The sequence below is a fragment of the Urocampus carinirostris genome, chromosome 5 (assembly GCF_059441175.1).
Source record: "Urocampus carinirostris isolate Australia breed hairy pipefish chromosome 5, RoL_Ucar_1.0, whole genome shotgun sequence".
Lineage (NCBI taxonomy): Eukaryota > Metazoa > Chordata > Actinopteri > Syngnathiformes > Syngnathidae > Urocampus > Urocampus carinirostris.
Genome location: NC_142353.1, coordinates 41938808 through 41962258, shown reverse-complemented (window position 1 = coordinate 41962258; position 23451 = coordinate 41938808). Strand labels below are relative to the sequence as shown.

At 39.6% G+C, this 23451-nt stretch overlaps 1 protein-coding gene across 1 annotated transcript in view; it reads right to left on the bottom strand.

Moving 5' to 3' along the window:
* Positions 1–4336: 4336 nt before the first annotated feature.
* unc5db (unc-5 netrin receptor Db) overlaps positions 4337–23451 on the bottom strand; it is a 338470-nt gene continuing 319355 nt past the window's right edge. Inside the window, exons 15-16 of the mRNA XM_088336872.1 lie at positions 13742–13920; positions 4337–7884 (exon numbers count right to left, since the gene is read on the bottom strand). Of these exons, the coding sequence (XP_088192998.1) occupies positions 7680–7884; positions 13742–13920 (384 nt within the window). The 3' untranslated portion in view covers positions 4337–7679. The remainder of the gene's footprint in view (positions 7885–13741; positions 13921–23451) is intronic.

Genomic DNA, 23451 nt, shown 5'->3' with positions numbered 1-23451 from the left:
GATCTCGACCATGTTTTTGAATCTCCTGTCCCGGCTCCGGACCTGTTTTCCCGACACAGCCCTCGCTCGCCACGGAAATACCACTTCCGCGTCCGAGCAACCTGCTCCCTGCGACCAGCGATCTCCGGATCGTGTGTACAATCCTCTCCCTTCTTCCCAATAAAACTAAGAGTAACGTACGCAAGTGGGTCCTGTCTTTGTTCTAGTCCTGACATTAAGACAAAAAAGGCATTAAAATTGCACATACATTTGAGGACTTCAGCTTTCTTGGATCTCCTCTTTCTTCCACTCAGTCGCTTTACTTCCACATCCTCTCACATTTAGTGACCCAAAACTAGGGTTTGCGAGACCTTTCGGTCTCCCTCACCCCTTTCTTTGCCTTGCTGTCTCTTAGGGAGTAGAGATAGAGAGGAGATAATCCCCAGACCCTTCGCTCCCTCCACTTTAGTCGCCTCTTAGTTGACACACAGCGGACCATGGTGGGATAATTCTCTTACCTCTCACAAGGAGAGGCCCTTGTTGGTGATAGAAAGGAGTGGAGAGGTGTTGTGAAAGGATAGTGGGATGGTGGACGCGTTCTTAAGGATGGGCTGGGCACCCGTATGATGCGGCAGGGGTAAACCAGTGAAAGCTGTCGGGCCCTGCTGTTGAACAAAGAGTGTGTTGTGTCACCCTGACCCGAGTGACATGGCTGCTGTCTGGTGTCCCATTTCATCTGGAGGGACGAAATCATGACCAACTTAGGTGCCTAGGTGCCTAAGTTGTTAGGGTGTTCGGGCAATTGGGTGGGCCATGGTCCAAAAAATTTTGTTTTTTCCCTTTTATTGTCTTTGTTATTGTATGTGTTTGTCTTGCTGTCGGTCACCCCTCTTGAGGGATATGACCAAGGTAGATAGATAGATAACTTTCCTGGACCTGCATTTTTGACTATAACCCCCAGCACCCCCCAAAAAAACAAACCCCCACACAAAATGACAATAACAATATTGATAGTGTCTGCCTCCACAGGATATTTCCCAGTAAAAGCTTTGTTGAAAATTGTTAAAAAGCGCCACTCTGTATTTTCAAGCCTGTATGAACAAAGGACTAAGTGCGGTGCTTCGACACCGATTAACACAGACCACAATTACTGATTGCCTGAATAACTCTGATGTTATACGGGAAAGAGCGCCTCCATTTATTCATCACTGATTGTGCCTCCACAATATATGTCATTGTTCATTTGCCGCTTACGTTGCAAAGTGTTGCTCTGAGGGCAATTTAACATCTGTCCGTATTCGGTGAAGGCATTCGTCATCACGCCGTTTAGAAATATTGAAATGATTTTGACCTCCGGTAAATGAAACATCCCATTGTCACAAATAAAGGGAACACTGTGAATTTCACCTGGTGTGCTCATGTTGAGTCAACAGGACAGCTTTTAAATGGTGGAATTGGTTTGTTACAGTCAGGGTTGGGTATTGTTACTTTAACTGGATTACTTTCAATTACTTTTGGATTACTCCAATACCAAATATGCTAATAAAAGACAAAAGAAACTAAATATGAACAAAATTACTAAATTTTATGCAGGCTTGGAATACATGGAACGTCAAAAATGATGTTGGCAAGCTGTTTGGATTTATTTTCATTTTGTTTCTGTCGCATTTTATGTTCGTTTTGCCGGAGATCAAAGTGATCAAAGCCAGGAGAGAAAGCTTACCACGTGTTGTGAGTCATCATTGTATTCATATTTAGTTTATTTTGTCTTTTATTAGCATATTTGGCATTGGAGTAATCCAAAAGTAGTTGAAAGTAATCCAGTTAAAGTAACCCTACCCAACCCTGGTTACAGTGGTGCCGTCCTGGCAGCTCGAGGAAATTTACCGTATTTTCCGCACTATAAAGTGTAGAGCGTACCACCCAAAAATACTCTTTTGCCATACAGTAATCCCTTGCTATATCGTGATTTACTTATCGAGATCTAGCTACTTCGTGGATATTCTTCATGTATTGTGCAGGGTTGGTTAGGGTTGCTTTAATTTGATCACTTTCAATTACTTTTGGATTACTCCAATACCAAATATGCTTATAAAAGACGAAAGAAACTAAATATGTATAAAATGATGACTCACAACACGTGGTAAGCTTTCTCTCCTGGCTTTGATCTCTTTGATCTCCGGCAAAACGAACATAAAATGCGACAGAAACAAAATGAAAATAAATCCAAACAGCTTGCCAACATCATTTTTGCCGTTCCATGTATTCCGTTACTCCCCAAGCCTGCACAAAATGTAGTCATTTCATTCATGTTTAGTTTCTTTTGTCTTTTATTAGCATATTTGGTATTGGAGTAATCCAAAAGTAATTGGAAGTAATCCAGTTAAAGTAACCCTACCCAACCCTTGTACTGTGTTGTGCAAGGCAGCACGGCGGGGCAGTAGTTAGTGCGTGTGCGGCACAGTTCTGAGGTCATGAGATCAAACTTCCTGTGTGGAGTTTGCATGTTCTCCCCGTGCTTGCGTGGGTTTCTTCCGGTTACCTCCCACATTCCAAAAACATGCATTTCAGGTGAATTGGCCGGTCCAAATTGTCCCTAGGTGTGAATGAGCGAGTGAGTTGTTTGTCCCCGTGTGCCCTGCTACTGACTGGCGACCAGTTCAGGGTGTCCCCTGCCCACTGCCCGAAGATAGCTGGGATGAGCTCCAGCACCCCCGCGACCCTACTGAGGATGAGCGGTGCAGATAATGGATGGATTGTGTTGTGCATTGCATTGGCTCGACAGCATGCAGAAGACCCCCTTTTCTGCTTGTTTCTGACGTTCCTGTCTGAGTTGTACACATGGATAAAACCGTTTGACAAACTACATTATCCATCTATTATCTGCACCGCTTATCCTCAGTAGGGTCGCAGAGGTGCTGGAGCCCATCCCAGCTATCTTTGGGCAGTGGGCAGGGGACACCCTGAACTGGTTGCCAGCCAATCACAGCGCACACAAAGAAAAACAACCACACCTGAGGTCAATTTGGACCGGCACAATCTACCTGACATGCATGTCTTTGGAATGTGGGATGAAACCGGAGTGGCTGGGAGAAACCCACGCAAGCACGGGGAGAACATGCAAACTCTGCACAGGAAAGCTGGTAGCTGGATTTAATCCCATGACCTCAGAATTTGGCCGTGGAAGCGCTAACCAGTCAGCCGCCATGCCGCCAACCTACACTATGTATGGGCAAATATGTTTCCAGTTCCAGTTTCTCTAAAAGCCATCATGTAAAAAAAAATAGAAAAATAATGAAAAAAAAACGCTCTAGGTTCACAAAAGTAACCAAACGACAGACGAATGAAGGCAGATAAATTCTATCTATCCATCGATCCATTATCTGCACCGCTTATCCTCAGTAGGGTCACGAGGGTGCTGGAGCCCATCCCAGTCATCTTCGGGCAGTGGACAGGGGACACCCTGAACTGCACACAGAGACAGACAACTCACTCGCTCATTCACACCTAGGGACAAATTGGACCGGCCAATTAACCTGACATGCATGGTTATTTTAGAATTTGTGAGGAAACTGGACTGCCCATAGTAAACCCACACAGGGAGAACATGCAAACTCCACACAGGAAGGCTGGTAGCTGGACTTGAACCCTGCACCTCCGCACCATGGGGAGCACGCCAACCACCCATCCGCCACGCCGCCCAAGATGATTTCTATTGCCAATAAAATTATACTTCTCCACCTGCTAAACTTGCTCTGTAGCCACATGCAGGTTTTTGGCGCTCCCATTTGGCTCCCTAGCGCTTTTTTCAAAAAGTTTTGATAATGGAAAAATATATGGTTTCTGTAAAAGGGCCAACAGAAATGAATAAGATATGTATTAATTCCTTAAAAAGCTTCTATAAGCTTTTAATTTTTTCTCCAGACATACTTTTTTTTGTTTTTTGTTTGGTCCAAAATGGATCTTTTAACTTATGGGTTGAAGACCGAAAATTAAATGTAAATATCCATTACGTCCACATGAGTTTGATCAGGTATCATGGGAAGTAAAATGGTGCGTGTCCCAATTACAGTTGCCCAGTAAATCGGCAAAATCATGATCAAAATTATATTTTGACAGTCCAGAATTTTTTGGGGTAAAAAATATTCATAAAATGCAGTACTTTCATTTGTCAAACAAATACATGAGTTGGTAAATTGGGTTTGTTCTTTAGTTTAAATGTATAAATAAAAATAAATAAATAAATAAATAAAGGTTTGTACTTGGCGGGCTTTGAATATCGCTGGACCTTTTTGGAACTCAAGCCCAGCGCAAAACGAGGGATTACTGTATTTTTTTATGCAAATAGAGACTACGGTAAGAGATACTGTGTTTATTCGTCTATAACGTAGAGCTCTTTATACACCCACGGCATATAAAAGTGCAATGATAAATTGGTGGATAAATATCTCGGAATAAAATCGCAAAACATCGTTTGCAACGGGAATCGAACCCGGATCACAGCAGGGAGGGTGTCAATACTTTAGCACTTGACCTCTATAGGTACAGATAACATATAAAAAGTTATTAGTACTTATTTCATGATCACACTATTTTCACTCGCGTTGCCAGAAACTCTTGTTTGCATAGTGCATTCTGTTCGGTTATACAGTCTCTTCACTTCTTTATCTGTGCATCAATATACTAGTGGTTTAAGATTTATACTACGTAAAAGAGCTTGTGTCGGGATTCGTTGAAAGACTTTCTGTTTTATGTTTCCGTCTTTTGATACTTTAATGACAAAAATATCATGGTTGCCATGGCGTCCAATTGGCCCCGCCCGTGTGGCGCCAACTGCGGCTCGTTGACGGATTGGTTTTCCGTCTATTCAAGCTCAGTGCTCTCACTATTCCTTTGTCAGTTTGTCAACAAACCTCTGCCCCGCAAGGTGGGGGTTCTGACTCAGTCTTGTTTCCTGTTGGTATTTCCTGTCCGGTATTGTTCCCGTTCATTTTTGTCCTGTTTAATATCGGTTTCCAGTTTCGTTCCCGTTCATTTTTGTCCTGTTTAATATCGGTTTTCAGGTTCGTTCCCGTCTAGTTTGTCCTGTTTAATTTCGATATCCTGTTTTGATTTCAATCCTGTCCGTCCCATTGTTTAATATTCGTTTCCAGTTTCGTTCCCGTCCAGTGTTTCCTGTTTATTTTCGTTATCCTGTTTTGGTATCAATCCTGTCTGTCCCGTCCTGTCCGGTATCGACCCCATCCGTCCGATATCTGCTCATACAATTCGTATCGATCTCGTCAGCCTCTGGCTTCCTATCATTCCACGCCAAACCGCTGCCTAACGTGTAGGACTCCCCATTTCCTGTAAAATAAAAGGCTTGTGTTAGAAAGGTCACGCATTTGGGTCCTGATCCTGTTCTGGTTCAACAACCATCCAAAGCAGTGTTTTTGGCAGCACGAGTAAAAATAGTGTGATGATGAGATGAGCTCTACTACCTTTTCGTACGTCAGCACCCTCAACTTCAAAACATGGATTCGGATCCCGGTCAGCAATGATTATCGTTTGATCAATCATTACTCAAATAAGAAAGTATACAGTAAAACATTGTATAGTAACGCACACTTATAAACACTTTATGCATTTCCAATCCTATTCACCATTTTCTGCGGTATGTAAGGCGCACTTTCAAATTTCTGCCCAATTTGTGGTTTTTAGGTGCGCCTTATTGTCCGGAAAATACAGTAAAAATATGAAATTCTAATTATTCCACCACGTGGTCGTGACATGTTAAGTAGGCAAGTCATAAACTTTTCTGCTATGAGACAATTTATATACTATAGTACAGTAGACCCCCAGGATACAGCAACCCCGCCTTACAATATTTTGACTTTATGATCCGAAATACGATTTTTCCCCCCATTACAGCACACTATTCGAAATCAATGACAAATTATTTTTCGCCTGCCCCGAGACGTGAAAAAGGGCAACCATTTTGATGAAAAATTATCAAATAACATGTTATTACTGTGATATTACTTTGTTATTATTACGGTATTACCGTAATTTTTAGCATGTAAAGCTAAGTCAACCACTTAATACTATGTTACAAATTAAATTTTCTAGAAAGTCACAATGACCCTTGATACATTTTCAGAGCCAGTCTGCAGGCGGTCTTAGGTAGCTACCTGGTTCCCATGGCTACCACATTGAAGAACCCTGTGCTAAAGGGAGAAGCAAAAATGTGATAACTGATAAGTTTATGCTCTTTAGTTTTAGACACCTGCAAAGGAGATTGCATAGGATGCCATTTTGTTATTTTGACTGCTATACCTCACTGTAGTTTGTTATTTTGACATTATGCACTGTTTATCGGCTAATAATGTTGATGTTTTTTGATTCACCGTACCATTTCGGGCAAATCTGGTTTTTGTAATTTGGGAAATTTAAAAAAAAGAAAGGAATCACGGGAGGGCTTTTCGAACAGATTTGGAATTTGGCATTGACAGGGTTTCATGGACAGGGTTCTCCTGTTCGCCTTGCAAGTTCAAAATTTCTCTCCTTATTTTGAGTGTGTTCAAAGCATCAAAACTATCGTTTGATCCTTCGAGCCAGATATCAACCGGCAACCTATTTTCAGCAGTATTGTAAACAAAGCTGAAGATAATAAATACAAACAAAGCACACACACACTGATTCCTTCGCTAAAGAATAACCAATCGATGATCGGGACGATGCTTGAGAATATGGAGGCGGTTAAAGCAACAAAGACTTCCAAGGACATGACAATCCCTGCTAGTTTTAAAATATGTTTTTATTTCAATGCCCCGTCTGCATCCACCCAGAAACTCCACTGTACCAGCTCTTCACATCACACCAAAGGGGCATGATTCATTTTTTCTACACATGTTTATCTATTTATGACGTTATCTGATCATATACATGTATTTTACATATCAGTAGTACTCGCTATATACCATTATCTTATTTTATTTCGGAGTATTGGATGGATGCATTTGTTGATTACCATATCTCCCTGCCATAAGGTAATCATAACGTTTTAATCCGGGTTGGGTAGGGTTACTTTAACTGGATTACTCTCAATTACTTTTGGATTACTTCAATACCAAATATGCTAATAAAAGACAAAAGAAACTAAATATGAATACAATTATGACTCACAACACGTGGTAAGCTTTCTCTCCTGGCTTTGATCTCTTTGATCTCCGGCAAAAAGAACATAAAATGGGACAGAAACAAAATGAAAATAAATCCAAACAGCTTGCCAACATCATTTAAGTCTCTTTTGTCTTTTATTAGCATATTTGGTATTGGGGTAATCCAAAAGTAATAGAAAGTAATCAAGTTAAAGTAACCCTACCCAACCCTGGTTTTAATGAAGTATCCTAGGGGTCTACTGTATATGGAGTAGGCTTATATTATAAGTTGAACACATATGGTCAACGTCTGGAAAATAAAACTAGATTTTTAAGATGGTTTCAAAATATGGTGGTTGCAATTGATATATTCCGCCATTTTTAACCGGACACACAATATCGTCTTTATCCACCAAACCACGTGGATGTAACACAAACACAAACAAATTGTAAACAAAAATATCAAGAACTTGATAATGTCCGTCACTGGACATCATAAAAAGTAGAGTAGTTGTAAAATCCGGAGAAAGTAAAGTCTTGGGCCAGACGCTTTGCAAATGTTCATCTTTGACTGCATGCCTGTCTTTGATTCAAATCCGTTTCATGTTCCTCCCCGTCCTCGGGTGAAGTTTTGGGGTGGATTTTGCCGATTTCTTCCAGGGCACTAGCGAGAGAGTCGAGGTCGGCTGTGTCCTGGTGGCGAGCCTCCCACAGGCACAAGATGATGGCTGATGGACTCTTCTGCTTGGCGAAATAACCCAAGTTTCTGTTGAAGAGCACACGCATCAAAACAATGAAAACTATAGAGAAGATGTATATTACCGTTTTTTCCGCACTATAAGGCGCACCTAAAAGCCTTTATTTTTTTCAAAAGCTGACCATGCGCCTTATAATACAGTGCGCCTTATTTATGGATCAATATTCAGTCGCAAAGTCTTGCAACTAACTTGCAGCCGCCGACTAGATTTTCCCCCGAACGCCAAGTAGTCCGCGGTGTATGCTGGGATTTATTTACCGGTGTTTCATTGGCTAACCAATGTGTCAATCATCATTTGAATCGATCACTATTGGCTAAAGTTATTCGGAGGTCAAGGGGCGGATCCTTTTTATCATTTACAGGCTGGCATAGGCGTAAGCGGCAAAACAAACCCTGCAATTGGACGAAAAAGATGTGTCACTCATCAGTTGAATCGATCACTATTGGCTAAAGTTATTCAGAGGTAAAAGGGGCGGATCCTTTTTATCATTTACAGGCTGGCATTGGCTTGAACGGCAAAACAAAGCCTGCAATTGGCCGAAAAAGATGAATGTGAATAGCACGTTGGGTTGACGGCATAGAGAAAGCATTTTTTACTATTCTGTATTTGTAAATATTTTATTCTCCTGGATTTACTAAACTCACGGATATAAGAGGACCATGGTTGCACATTATTATCGAACACAACGACTTTGGTGAGCTACTCCGGGTTTTATATTGTCCCTGTATCTTGTTTCAGACTGAACTCGATGTTTCTGTGATAAGCGGTGCAGATAATGGATGGAATGGAGTGTCTATTTTCAAATTAAACTCAATTCCAAGTGTTTATTGTCATATGCACAGTAAAGTTGCGAGCGAAAAAGAAAATAGAAACTAAGGAATGGTTGGCATTTCTTGAATCCCAAGACTTTAACCTTCCGAATGATATTTGGAACGATGCATTTGAGTGACATCGTACTGACACCGCATCCGCACGTGTTCTCGACACGTATTTGCATCTTTGCAAGCTTTCGGAATGTTAAGGGGGTAATAAGTTTGACTGAACTATCCGACTGTTTTGTCGACGTTCCCATTGTAGCGCCTTATAATCCGGTGCGTCTTATGTATGTCAAATATAGGGCCAAAAACGATTTTTGCGGGGTGCGCCCTATAAGCCGGTGCGCCTTATAGTACGGAAAATACGGTACTTGAAGAGGACAAATATTTAACTTGTTCTCAAATGCAACTACCGTAAATTCCGGACTATAAGCCGCTACTTTTTTCCCAAACCTTTAACCCTGTGGCTTATTCAGTGATGCGGCCAATTTATGTAATCTTTTTAACAGCCGCCAGCGGCGCTCGAGTACAAAAGGTAAGATTTAGACCGGTGGAATATATGCGCCGAGGAAGACTGCAACTTTTTAGCTTGTGCACAAATTAAATTAGCGTAGACATATCCTCATCATGCAAATTGCAAAAAGAAAGGCACATGACGCAGCTTTCAAGCTAAACACAATCGAGCAGCCCGAAAAAGAATGAAACAGAGCTACTGCACGTAAACTTTCTTTTGCAAGCGTGTTGCTAGCGTGTTTTTGCTAGCGTGGGACAACGTCTATATGACAAAGTCTCTTTCCAATACTAAAGGAAGACGACTTTGATGACGTCAGTTGTAAAGAGGAAGATGAGGACGGTTGACCGTGATTTCTACAAGTACGGTATGTTTTCTTTGACAGACCCGTTTGCTGAGTTGCGAGCGTGTTGGTAGTAGCGTTTTGCTACCCTTCACAGGCACTGTTTGGGATAAAAGTTATAATATTATTATTAAAGCTTTGAAAACTCTCTCGGTGTACCGTCTTTCTTTGTAAATATGTGTAACCATGTATAATATGTATTTGCAACTGTATATTTTTGTAATGTATTTATTTGTATTTTTTTGAGACACTTATTCTGATATGTTTTGCACGGGCTAATAAGAAGGAAGGGGCGGAGCAAACGCGGGCTGACGGGAAGTGGAGTAAAGGTGAGACGTGTTTGTTGTCGCGGCGGACAAGAGTGGATATGTATTTTTCCCACCCTTACCTTTGGAAGTATACATTTTTTTTCCTTGGATTATTTTCAACGGTGTCCCCTGCCCACTGCCCGGGGATGGCTGGAATCGGCTCCAGCCCCCCCGCGACCCCAATGAGGACAAGCGGTACGGCTGATGAGATGAGATGGGAGATGAGATTTTCAACGGGACCCGGACTCTGCAGGTCTGCATCAAACTTTAAGTACTGGTATCATTCTCCGCTCATTTTGCCGGCTGTAGTTTTTGGACTGTGTAGTTTATATTCAGTTACAATCGCGGGACACAAAGCCGGGTTTGGGTTAATTTTGTGATTGTGTTACATGTTTTAATGTGGGTGCATGCGGCTTATATACAGGTGCGGCTTTTGTAAGTACAAAAGCGGTTATCCTCTTAAAATGTGGTGGGTGCGGCTTATAATCAGGTGCGCTCTATAGTCCGGAATTTACGGTACGGTAAAAATGCTTTCCTCACTAAGAGGTTAAAAGTTTAATAGATACTCAAAGTAAGGAGAGAGTACATCAATGTTTTTTAAACTTGCAAGGAGAACAGGAGAGGACAAAACCCTCAGATAAGAAATTCCAACATGTTCAGAAGCCCTTCCCCTGAGCCCTTTTTAAAACTAAATCTCCTAGGTCAGTGGTCAGAAACCAAAGGGCCACAGACTGGTACTGGGCAGAGGGTCATTCAAAGGGTGCGGGATTCAAAGAACAGCATCACGATTGGCTGATAGTGACGACGACTTCAACTTTGCATAATAGTCAAAACAACAAACAACAGTGAGGTCACCAGTCAAAATAGCCAACAGGTATCCAGTGTTGAGCATGTTACTTAAAAAAAGTAATTAGTTGTAATTACTCACTACTTCTTCCAAAAAGTAACTGAGCTAGTAATTGAGTTACAAGCAGTGTTTCCTCTAAGCTGCAAGCGTGCGCAATTGCGCACAAGAAAGTCTAGCCAGCGCACAAAAATGGGGGCTCAAAATTGCTAATTAAGAAGCGACTTAAGTCAAAGTTACAGTGCATGAAAGTAAAAATACACGGGTTCCCCTGACGTTGTGTCCTAAATGCGGTATTTTGAAGTCGAGTCGAAGGAGAACGAAGTTGAGTAAAGTTAGTAGAGTTTGTCGGAGAACCGGCTTCTTTCGGGTCCTAAACGGCTCTTCGGGTTGTTTTTGATTCTATATTCCCAACAAGACCAAATATTATGTACAATTATGCACAAAATGACTTAATGGAAGGGGGAAATAGAACAAAAAAGAAAAAAATACCAAAATGAAAAAGTAATGAAAAGCTGAGAAAAAAAGAAACAAAAGGAAAAGAAAAAAGAAGGAAAAATTTAGAAAAAAGCCAGAAAAAAGAAAAAGACATTTAGGAAAAAAGTAAATAGAGAACAAAAAGAAAAAAGTAACAGCTCGGAAAAAATAAACACAATGAGATTTTTTTTAAAGGAATTTACAAAAAATAGAAAAAAACACGGAAAAAAGAAGAAAACATTTGTGTTGCATTCAAATAATTTCCAATTATATCAAGTGAATCTTGTTTCCAACATTGTACTTCCACTAAAAAATGTGATTAAGTACAGTATATATCCACATCCATCTATATCCATATCCATCTATATATATATATATATATATCTATATACATACCTATATGTATCTATCTATCTATCTATCTATCTATCTATCTATCTATCCATCTATTTATTTCTATCGACTGGTATTTCTATATCTATCTATCTATATCCTTATTTATCTGTATCGGTTTATATCTATATCTATCTATCTATCTATCTATCTATCTATATCTGTCTATATCTATCTATATCATTGTCTCTATCTATCTATCTATATCTATATGTATATCTATCTATTTATATCCATCTATATCCATATCTATCTATATCAATATCCATCTATAGCCATATCCATATCCATCTATATCTATATCAATATCCATCTATCTATATAGTATATATATCGAATTTGTAGCATATTATAAATTTTAGTGGTCAATAAACAAACCATGCAATCCATTATTTATATATGTATTTCATTGAATATTTATTATTTATTATTAAGTAAAACATCTCTGATAACAAGTTTATATTTGTTATTAACGGGCGTATTTATTTATTTAATTTTTACGCTTTCGGTAAACCATAGTTCCTTGTTGCTATGACAATGAACGTGCCATGGAGATATTGTCCAGTGGGGGTCAGTGTTTCACTACGACTCTCAAGAACTTGCCCAGAAGAAGGACAACTTAGAAGGCTGCAGCTTTTGTTCTGACCAGGTTCAATTCCAAACGGCCACTTAGTTTGGAGAGGACATTTTTTCTAAATCATTTAGAACCCAAAAAGACCCAAGAGTGGCCACTGAAGAACCCCCTGGCCAGGAGATTAGAGCTTCGGTAGGTCTAGGTGACCTTTGCTATATAAAAATATAGTATAATCTGTTTATCTTTAGCTCTCTTTATCAGATGTCCCCAACATGGTTCCTGGGACACCATGTAGACACCAAAGACCACCTGAGTAGCCTGCCGACTGGTTCTGAAAATATACTATGTGGTCACTGTAATTTTCTAGGAAATTCAATTTCTAAACCCAGAATGTTAAAAGAGCCATATTTGACTATATATATATATATATATATATATATATATATATATATATATATAGATAACCGTGGTGTACCTGTCCCACCAAAGATCCACATTCAAGCTGGACTGGATGATGAGGTTTTTATTACAGTTGCTGCAAATGAATGAGTCACAACACAACACGTGGTAAGTTTCTCTGCTGGCTTTGATCTCGTTGGTAGCTCGTTGTAGACTGCCAAAAACATATCAAAGAGCTTTCTTTTCAGTTTACATAAAATATATTTTAGAATATTAACCATCACAGTACATTTTTACATCCATTTTAACAAGAGACTTTTAACAAGAGATCGTATAGTGGCTTTTTAACGTTTACAGTTAACTTTTTGCGGACTTTTTTTTGTAATTGTAATCCTGTGCAGTCCTTTGAGACATTTTTGTGATTAAGGGCTATATAAATAAATTTGACTTTGACTTGACTTGACTTGAGCACCAAAAGATCGTGTCTTACCGTTGGCAGCTCGTTTTAGACTGCCAAAAACCCCCCACCTTCCTGTCTAAAGTCTAAAGCCAAACCAAACCTTACCACATACCAGCAGGTGGCACTGTTGGACTCATCATTGCAGGACACTTATGCAGAAACTACACAATATATTTCAGCAGGAATTTCAATAAAACAAAAGTTATTATTACACACGTAGGGTTACTTTAACTGGATTACTCTTAATTACTTTTGGATTACTCCAATACCTAATATGCTAATAAAAGACAAAAGAAACTAAATATGAATAAAATGACTCAATTTTGTGCAGGCTTGGGGAGTAACGGAACACATGGAACGGCAAAAATGATGTTGGCAAGCTGTTTGGATTTATTTACATTTTGTTTCTGTCGCATTTGATGTTAGTTTTGCCGGAGATCAAAGAGATCAAAGCCAGGAGAGAAAGCTTACCACGTGTTGTGAGTCATCATTTTATTCATATTTAGTTCCTTTTGTCCTTTATTAGCATATTTGGTATTGGAGCAACCCAAAAGTAATTGAAAGTAATCAAGTTAAAGTAACCCTACCCAACCCTGACTATAGAGTAATTCAGTTACTAACTTTTTGGAAGAAGTAGTGAGTAACTATAAGGAACTACTGCCCAACAATGGGGATGCCTAGATTCAAGACAGCAGCAGAAGCAAAATTTGAGAGTGTAAAAAAATAATTGTATGAGCTCACCGATCTAAGTGGAGTTTGTGGGCTAAGAGTTGCCAGTCCTTGCCCTTGGCATTGGCAGTGTCAAAGGTGGCGCAAATCCTCTGGCGGATGGATAAGGGGATTTTGAAAGCCTTGGGGCCCGTCTGAGAGGTGATGGTGCAGTCTGTCTGCATGAAAATCGGGACCGATTCCTTTTCAGTCTAGAGAAAGAGAAGTAGAATAGAATAGAATAGAGAATAGAATAAACCTTTATTGTCATTGTTACAAAATGGGTTAACATATTGTGACAACGAAATTGGGGTCGGGGACACACACACACAGAATTTAATCCGTTAGCAAACCACATAAGAGGGATTTGTTTTCAACAAATAAATGGTCTGCATTTATAAAGCGCTTTTCAAGTCAATGAAGACCTCCTAAAGCGCTTTACAATGTGTTTCACACTTACTCATTCACACACACACTCACACACCAATAGGAAGTCAGCCATGCAAGCCGCCTACCTGTTATTGGGGGCATTAGGGATTCAGTGTCTTGCCCAAGGACACTTCGACAATCCTATTGTCATTTTTTTTTCAATCATTAATTATTTTCCCATCATTTTCTTTTTTCTTGCTTTCTTTTTCTTTTGTTTTTGGTTTTCCCGGCTTTTTTCTTACCGTAAATTCCGGACTATAGAGCGCACCTGATTATAAGCCGCACCCACCACATTTTAAGAGGAAAACCGTAGGAGTTGGCTGTGTTCCATGCCCATGTAGGTCTATTTTTATCAGTCAACATTTAGAAAAATATCTAAAGAACGCCAACTCCACCCATGTGCATAATTGGACTGCAGTCCAGGGTCTTCCAGGTCTCCATCTAATGAGGACGAGCGGTATAAAAACACACGGATGAACGTTAAATCTTAAGAGAATTGAATTTGCACAGATCGCTTTAATATTTACCGTAAATTCCGGACTATAGAGCGCACCTGATTATAAGCCGCACCCACCACATTTTAAGAGGAAAACCGATTTCGTACATACACAAGCCGCACCTGTATATAAGCCGCATGCGCCCAGATTTAAACATGTAACACAAACACAAAATTAACCCAAACCCGATTTCAAGTCCTGCGATTGAAACTAAATGTCCTTCATTAAAGTCCACAATCCAAAAATCACAGCCGGCAGAATGAACGGAAAATGATAGCAGTACTTAAGGTTTGATGCAGACCTGCAGAGTCCGGGTCCCGTTGAAAGTAATCCAAGGAAAAAAGTGTATATTTCCATAGGTAAGGGTGGGAAAAATATATCAGATGAACACATTTACTCACGCAACTCTTTTTTTCTTTAACCAACTTTTTACCGCCTCTTCTTTCCTTGTCTGTCCCTCACCTTTAGCGGTCCCCACTTAAGCTCGGCACCCCGCGTTTGTTCCGCCCCTCATTTTTCGTTCACACGTGCCAAACATATCAGAATAAGTGTCTAAAATAAATACAAATATATACATTACAAAAATATACAGTTGCAAATACATTTTATACATGGGTTACACATATTTACAAAGAAAGACGGTACAACGAGAGAGTTTTCAAAGCTTTAATAATAATAATAATAATATAGCTTTGACAGGGCAGTTAATGGTAGCAACACTCGAGCGCCGCTAACATAAATTGGCCGCATCACTGAATAAGCCGCAGGGTTGAAAGTTAGGAAAAAAGTAGCGGCTTAGAGACCAAGGTCTCATGGCACACTAGTGTGCCGGGCAATACTTTCAATTGTTTTGTGTGCTTGTTTGGCGTTTCTGGCTGTTTACTGTTTCTTCTGTGGGTTTTCATCATAAAGTGTCTCAACAGTGTGTAAATTGTTTAATGAGCTTCCATATAAAGGATTCCTTAGAGACGTAGAATAAAAACAGCGTCTGTTGGTGTGACACCTGGACTTTAAACTGTTGTTGAAACTGCTTTATGTACTGGACCGAACCTCCCTTACACATAGCACTCTATGTTGGCCATGTGTAACTAGACTATAATGATTCGCAATGATCGCAGCAAGGCTTTAGGGCTAGGACCTTAGCTTGGCCTTTTGGCTGAGAGTAAGTGTCCCGGCTCCTAGGCTTTGTAGCGTATTATGAACTGACCGATAACGGATAATGGATAATGAATAACGAAGATAGATCAATAACCCTTAAAAACCCCAAAACCCCCATAATGAATCCATTGGTTAACTGCTATTAAAAGTGTGGATAATAATTATTCAAACATCATATTTTTAGAATATGATATAATGAAATTGTGAATGTATTTAATTGCTGTTAAACGTGTCGATAAAACCTCAAATTGTTGTAATATGATGTAATGAAATTGTGAATGTGTTTAATTGCTGTTAAAAATGTCGACAAAAATTGTTCAAACGTCATATTGTTAGAAAATGATATAACGAAATTGTGAATATGCTTAATTGCTGTTAAAATTTTTCAAACCTCACATTGTTGATTTGCTTTTAAACGTGTCAATACAATTGTTCAAACCAGAATGAATCCATTGTGGATTAAATTTGCTTAAATTTCATTTTATCTCCGATACGAATCTGGCTCGCGAGCAGGGTTAGGTAGGGTTACTTTAACTTGATTACTTTCAATTACTTTTGGATTACTCCAATACCAAATATGCTAATAAAAGACAAAAGAAACTAAATATGAATAAAATGATGACTCACAACACGTGGTAAGCTTTCTTTCCTGGCTTTGATCTCTTTGATCTCCGGCAAAACTAACATAAAATGCGACAGAAACAAAATAAAAATAAATCCAAACTATTTTTATTATTATTCAGCCAGTATCAACCATCAACATGATATCTACCGGAAATCATTTTGTCACGCGAAGCTATCGACGTGACTCGTCGCCTTCGATCGGCGCCGGGTTTTTAGACCCAACGCACCATTAGGTGACCAAACCCCCCAATTCCAACCCTCAATGCCGAGCGCCAAGCAGGGAGGCAATGGGTACCAATGTCTTAGGTACGACTCGGCCGAGGCTTGAACCAGCGACCTCCCAGTCTCGGAGCGGGCGCCGTACCATCTAGGCTACCGAGCTGCTGCTTGCCAACATCATTTTTTAACACCTTGCCAACATCATTTTTGCTATTCCATGTGTTCCGTTACTCCCCAAACCTGCTCAAAATTTAGTCATTTTATTCATATTTAGTTTCTTTTGTCTTTTATTAGCATATTTGGTATTGGAGTCATCCAAAAGTAATTGAAAGTAATCTAGTTAAAGTAACCCTACCCAACCCTGCTTAGTTTGTTACGTTGTTCCTTGCATTTTTCATTAATGGTTGTGGTCTCTGTTTCACGTTTGGACTATGTCAGGTTTGATTTGTTTTGTGCCCACTTGTTTGTTTGTTACGTTGTTCCTGATTCTGTCAATGAATACCATCCTTATTTTGAGCACCACTACTTCCTGGTTACCCCTTCTCTTAGGTCCACACCCACAAAAAGCAAAAGCCCTTCCATGTATTCCGTTACTCCCCAATCCTGCACAAAATTGAGTCATGTTATTCATATTTAGTTTCTTTTGTCTTTTATTAGCATATTTGGTATTGGAGTAATCCAAAAGTAATTGAAAGTAATAAAGTTAAAGTAACCCTACCCAACCCTGCTTAGTTTGCTACGTTGTTCCTTGCATTTTTCATTAATGGTTGTGGTCTCCGTTTCACGTTTGGACTATGTCAGGTTTGATTTGTTTTGTGCCCACTTGTTTGTTTGTAACGTTGTTCCTGATTCTGTCAATGAATACCATCCTTATTTTGAACACCACTACTTCCTGGTTACCCCTTCTCTTAGGTCCACCCCCACAAAAAGCAAAAGCCCTTCCATGTATTCCGTTACTCCCCAAGCCTGCACAAAATTGAGTCATTTTATTCATATTTAGTTTCTTTTGTCTTTTATTAGCATATTTGGTATTGGAGTAATCCAAAAGTAATTTAAAGTAATCAAGTTAAAGTAACCCTACCCAACCCTGCTCGCGAGCCGTAGGTTCCCGACCCTTGCCGTAAAGCAAACTGAAAGCGGGCAAAATATTTTGTTGTGTAGTCAAAGTGCACATCTGCTCGGGATGATGAAAGCTATGCAGTGTGGAAGGCATCGGGCCAGTTACGCATGTAACATGTGAGCGAGTGTGAAAAAAAAGCACTGGTGAGCAATGTTCCCTGTAATTTTCCACGGGTCTGAGCGTCGGTGAGCAACGCTTGAAACAACAGTGAGCTACCATAATCCCAAGTGTGGCCAGATAATTAATTATCAAACATGTCCAAAACTTGACATCAAGTTACATTTTGCTGAGTTTCCGGCAATGCAAAATGATTTTTCTCTTTTGAATGAATTGACTCATGTACTATTGCAAAGGTTGTATGGCCTACAAACGTCATTTGTTCTTACAATTCTTTCACAAGATATCCATTTCTTTTTATTTCCTGATATATTTTGTCGCATAATATTCACATTTTTGGGGGCTTATTGAGTCGGTTGTAAGATACAGAACTATACTTAATCACATTTTTTAGTGGAAGTACAATGTTGGCAACAATATTCACTTGATATCATTGGAAATTATTTGAATGCAACATAAACTTTTTCTTCTTTTTTCCGTGTTTTTTTTCTACTTTTTTTTAAATTCCTTTAAAATAAATCTCATTGTGTTTATTTTTTCCGAGCTGTTACTTTTTTTCTTTTTGTTCTCTATTTACTTTATTTCCTATGTTTCTTTCTTTTCTTTTTTTCTGGCTTTTTTTCTAAAATGTTCCTTATTTTTTTCTCTTCCTCTCATTTCTTTTTTTCTCAGCTTTTCAATTTAATTTTGGTATTTTTTGTTTTTGTTCTATTCCCCCCTTCCTTTAAGTCATTTTGTGCATGATTTTACATAATTTTTGGTCATGTTGGGATAAAGAAGCAAAAACAACCTGAAGAGCCATTTACGACCCAAAAGAGCCAGTTCCTTTTAGTGAGCCCAGCCGAAGAAGCCGGTTCTCAACAAACTACTAACTTTACTCAACTTTGTTCTACTTGGACTCGACTTCAAAATACTGCATTTAGGACACAACGTCAGGGGAACCCGTGTATTTTTACCTTCATCCACTGTAACTGCCTTAAGTCGCTTCTTAATGAGTAATTTTGAGCCCTCATTTTTTTGCGCTGGCTAGATTTTCTTGTACGCTGAGAATGTGCGAGCAGTGCGCAATTGCGGCGCAGATTAGAGGGAACACTGCTGGTGAGCGGACGAGTCACTCTCCTCTGCCTAAAAAGCCTCCTGTCAAGGTGCTCTTGAGTAAGGATTTCAAACCCGGAGCTGCTCCAGTGAAGCTGCTCAGCTTTTGACAGAAGACGGCTGTTACTCAGACAAGCTCCCCCGGGTGTTTATGCACGGCAATGTCAGAGCACTTTTTGTTTGTCTGATTTGAGATTAGCAGATGAATGAATATTGCGAGATTTTTCGCACATTTCAGGCTGAAATCTAAACATGTCCTCACTCTATGGACCAGGGGTGTCAAACTCGTTTTAACTCGGGGGCCACACGATAGAACAAACGTTCTGTCGGGGGCCGGACTAGTAGATTAAAGAGAAAAGGAAAAAGAGAAATAAAGAAGTAAGGGGAAGAGGGAGGGAAAAGGAGAGAGGGTGGGACAAAGAAAGAAAAAGAGAGTGAGGGGAAAAAGAACGGGAGAGGAAGAAAGAAATCCAAAGAAAAATAGAAAGACAGAAGGAGAGAAAAGAGAAAAGAAAGCGTGAAAGGTAGGAAGAGAGAAAGAGAAAAGAGAGAAAAGGAAGTTAGAGCAAAAGAAGTTAAAAAGACACAGAGAGAGAAAGAAACAAAGAGCAACAAAGGAAGAGAAAAAGAGACACAGAGAGTGAAGGAGACAGAGACAGAGAGTGGGAGAAAAGGGGTGGAAAAGAGGGAGAGAGAGAGCGAGAGAGAGAAAGAGAGAAAGAAATACAAGTACAGTGTCTTTGTTCGATTAAAGGAGTAGATTAAAGAGAAAGAAAAAGAAAGGTAAAGAAATAAGAGAAAGAGGGAGGGAAAAGGAGTGAGAGTGGGACAAAGAAAGAAACAGAGAGAGAGGGAGAGAGCGTGAGAAGCAAAAGAAAAAAAGTCGTGAGAGAGGGGGAAAAGAAAGGGAGAGGAAGAAGGAAATCCAAAGAGAAATAGAAAGACAGGAGAGAAAAGAAAAAAGAAAGCGAGTGGGAGAAAAGGAGTGGAAAAGAGGGAGAGAGAGAGAGAGATAAATAAATACAAGTACAGTATCTTTGTTCGAGGCACCTGGCTTTGGCAACATCAAGTTGACGTATTTCAACCTGCAGCTTGTTTTTCTCTTGTGCTTCTCTGAGTGTCGTCTCACGGGCCGGATTCAATCCCTTAGCGGGCCTGATTTGGCCCGCGGGCCGCCTGTTTGACACCTGTGCTATGGACCCTCCTCTTGTGTTAGCGCGGCCACAGACTGATTTTTGCATTTTAAATGCATACATAAAAGACAAACCTTTGACTAATGCATCAAGGTGTATTGACTTGGTCTGGAATGTCTATTTTAACAAAACCAAGTTAAAGAAAAACACACTATACTCAGTGTCTGAAACTCTTGACAAAAAGTTAGCGGACACCAGGGCAGACAACTCTGAAAGGTTGGCTGCCCAGCCATAAAGTGTCCTGCCCCTTTTTCACAACTTGAAACGCAATAAGACGACTAATCGCAAAAAAAGCATTGTTGCAAAGTATTGAGGATTGATAATCAGAATATATAATAGAACAACACTTTAGAATTAGGTTTATTATAAATCTACTTATAAAATCCATTGCATGTATATGACCGCTATATTTTATGTTGATAATATTTGTATTATTTGCCCTCATGTAGGTTTTAGATGAGGGGATGGTGTCATAATAGTCTGTAGTTTGCAAAAGTCTTTGATCTGTGCAGCCCTTTGAGACTCTTTGTGATTAAGGGCTATACAAATAAACATGACTTGACTGTTTTCCATTTGCCATCAGTATGTATCTGTATTTAGCCATCTTCATTCATGCAATGTTTGCGTTGCGTCATCTGCTACAAGCCACGTGAACTCCTCATTCCACGCTGCTTTTAATGTACGTTTACGTTTTGTAGCGTCATCAATGTTGTTAGCTTCTTTTGAATATTTCTTCTGGGGCTGAGCTTTTGGTTTGATTCCTAACCACTTCTCCACAGTAGCCTAGATGGTAGGGCGCCCGCTTTGAGACTGGGAGGTCGCTGGTTCGCGCCTGGGCCGAGTCATACCTAAGACTTATAACATTGGTAAAATGGCGGCGCCCTCTGTTGGCTGCGGCTGCATCGGCTCGCTACAACGGGTCAGGTGTATCGACATTTCGTTCTGTGTACATTGTTACAAAGAATGACAATACAAAGGAAATTATTATTATTATTATTATTATTTTTCTTGTGTTCTCTGCGCGTCTACTTTGAAAAATGATATGCAAATGCATGACCTTATAAGGCTCAGGAAAGTCCGGGAGCACACATTTTTTGATCGACTGCCCAGTATGTAAATTGCTGGACGAACCGAAATTCTGAAATTTCCAAATCCAACAAAGATTTCGAAATTGGAACAAAACAAACATTTGATTTGAAACAAAAACCTTTTTTTTTTTTGGTCTTGAAAAAGTTGTCGGCCACCCGGGCAGAGACGTTTTGTAAGTCGTACGCCTGACGTAAAAGATGCCCGCCCCGGGCATCCGGGCAGAAGTTATTTCAGACACTGCTATACTACAAGATACTGTTATCTTAGGGTCAGTTTTGACCTAGCTATAAAGACAAGATTATATAAATGATCAAAGCTGAAATTAGAGACGGACTGGACATCTACTGCAAGTAATATCTCTGCAGAAAATACACCGAAAGTGTAACTTCTTTTGCCACACATGCATGTTACAACTACTTTCATACACATGCAAAATCTTGCACAAAGAGACTTACACTTGTCATGAAGACTGATGTGACTCAGCTGTGCCCGCTCATTTGGGGCCAACTGCCGCGGGTTCTGATTGGCTCCCTGTCATTATTTTCGCGAAAAGTACGATAAAAGCAGATAGGCACTTAAGTCATCATTGTAGCCTCTGTCTAACTCCTCTTGTGGCACGTGCAAGTAAGTGAATTTCTTCAACGCGCTCTTTTTTTCACCTTATTGGGATTTGGGGTTGGCATTTTGACTATTTCAAACGGAACTTGTCTTACTTTCATAATTTTCATGCTACACTAACAAAAAACATGGGGACGAGCGTGAAATCACTCTTCACCCCCTTTCCCTCCTCGACCCCGCATTCCTGATTCCTAATGTGTTGCGCGTCCCGAACAGCTTTGCGAAAAGTAAGATAAAAGCATATAGGCAAGGTACAAAAAATATAAAGGCCCTTTGAACTCGGTGGTGCATTGTTAACGCATACTTAATAGAGAAAATATTTTACTTTCAACTTTTTCAACTCACTGCACCTTTTAATTCAGATTCAGATTCAGATCTACTTTATTGTAACCGCGTGTACGTGTCCCACCAAAGATCCACATTCACGCTGGACTGGATGATGAGGTTTTTATTATTACAGTTTCTGCAAATGGATGAGTCACAACATTAGCTTTTTCTGCTGGGTCTGATCTCTTTGATCTCTTTGTAGTACTCTGGTAAAACTGACAACAAAGCATAGCAAAGAGCTTTCTTTTCACCTTACAGAAAATACATTTTAGAATATCACAATACATTTGTAAATCTTTGCATTTTAACAAGATACTTTTAACAAGAGATCGTATAGTGGATTTTTAACGTTTACAATTAATTCAACATGTTTTTCTTTACTCTGAATTTTAACCAACATCATCCTTTTTTATGTATATGAAAAATAGGAATAAAAACAATAATGAGTATAAAATGGGTACAATTTACCTGCAAATGGATGAGTCACAACATTAGCTTTTTCTGCTGGGTCTGATCTCTTTGATCTCTACAAGGGGAATTAATATTTAGTAAAACAGAAACAAAACGAAAATAAACCTAAACAGCTTGACAATATCAATCACATTACTATGCATGGTGAGAGATTCGTCAGCTGGGGTTATAAAGTTTAAAATTAACTTATTTTGTGGAGCACCAAAAGATATGTCTTACCTTTGTAGTACTCTGGTAAAACTGACAACAAACCCCGCCTCCTGGTCACATCTTAGAACGAAATAATATTGCAATGAATAAACACCCTCTCAGAAGTGTTGTAATACCCCTAAGTAATAATCAGGAAACAAAACAACCTTTTACCTATTGATATATTACACATAACATGAAATTGAGGGGTATACTGGTGAAGAAGAGGCCCAGAAACCCACAACGAATACAATAGTTAGACATATGGTGAAATGACATTTGAGCCCTTTAGTGTTACCTGTTGTTTTCCGCAGGGTTCAGTACTTGGCCCTCTTCTTTTCAGCATTTACATGCCTTCATTAGGTGATATTATTCGCAAGTATGAGGAAGCCTAACAAGGTAACCAAGAAATAACCATGGATGATGTGTAATTGTATTTTACAGCAAACTGAAGACATGGATTGCCACCAATGGATTAATACTAACATATGCAATACTACTGCGAAATTTTTTGCACATTCCAGGCTGAAATCTCACTCGGTCAGGAGAACCGGTCCCGCTGACGGTAAGGAAGGTTACGCAAAGGTGAAGCAAGAA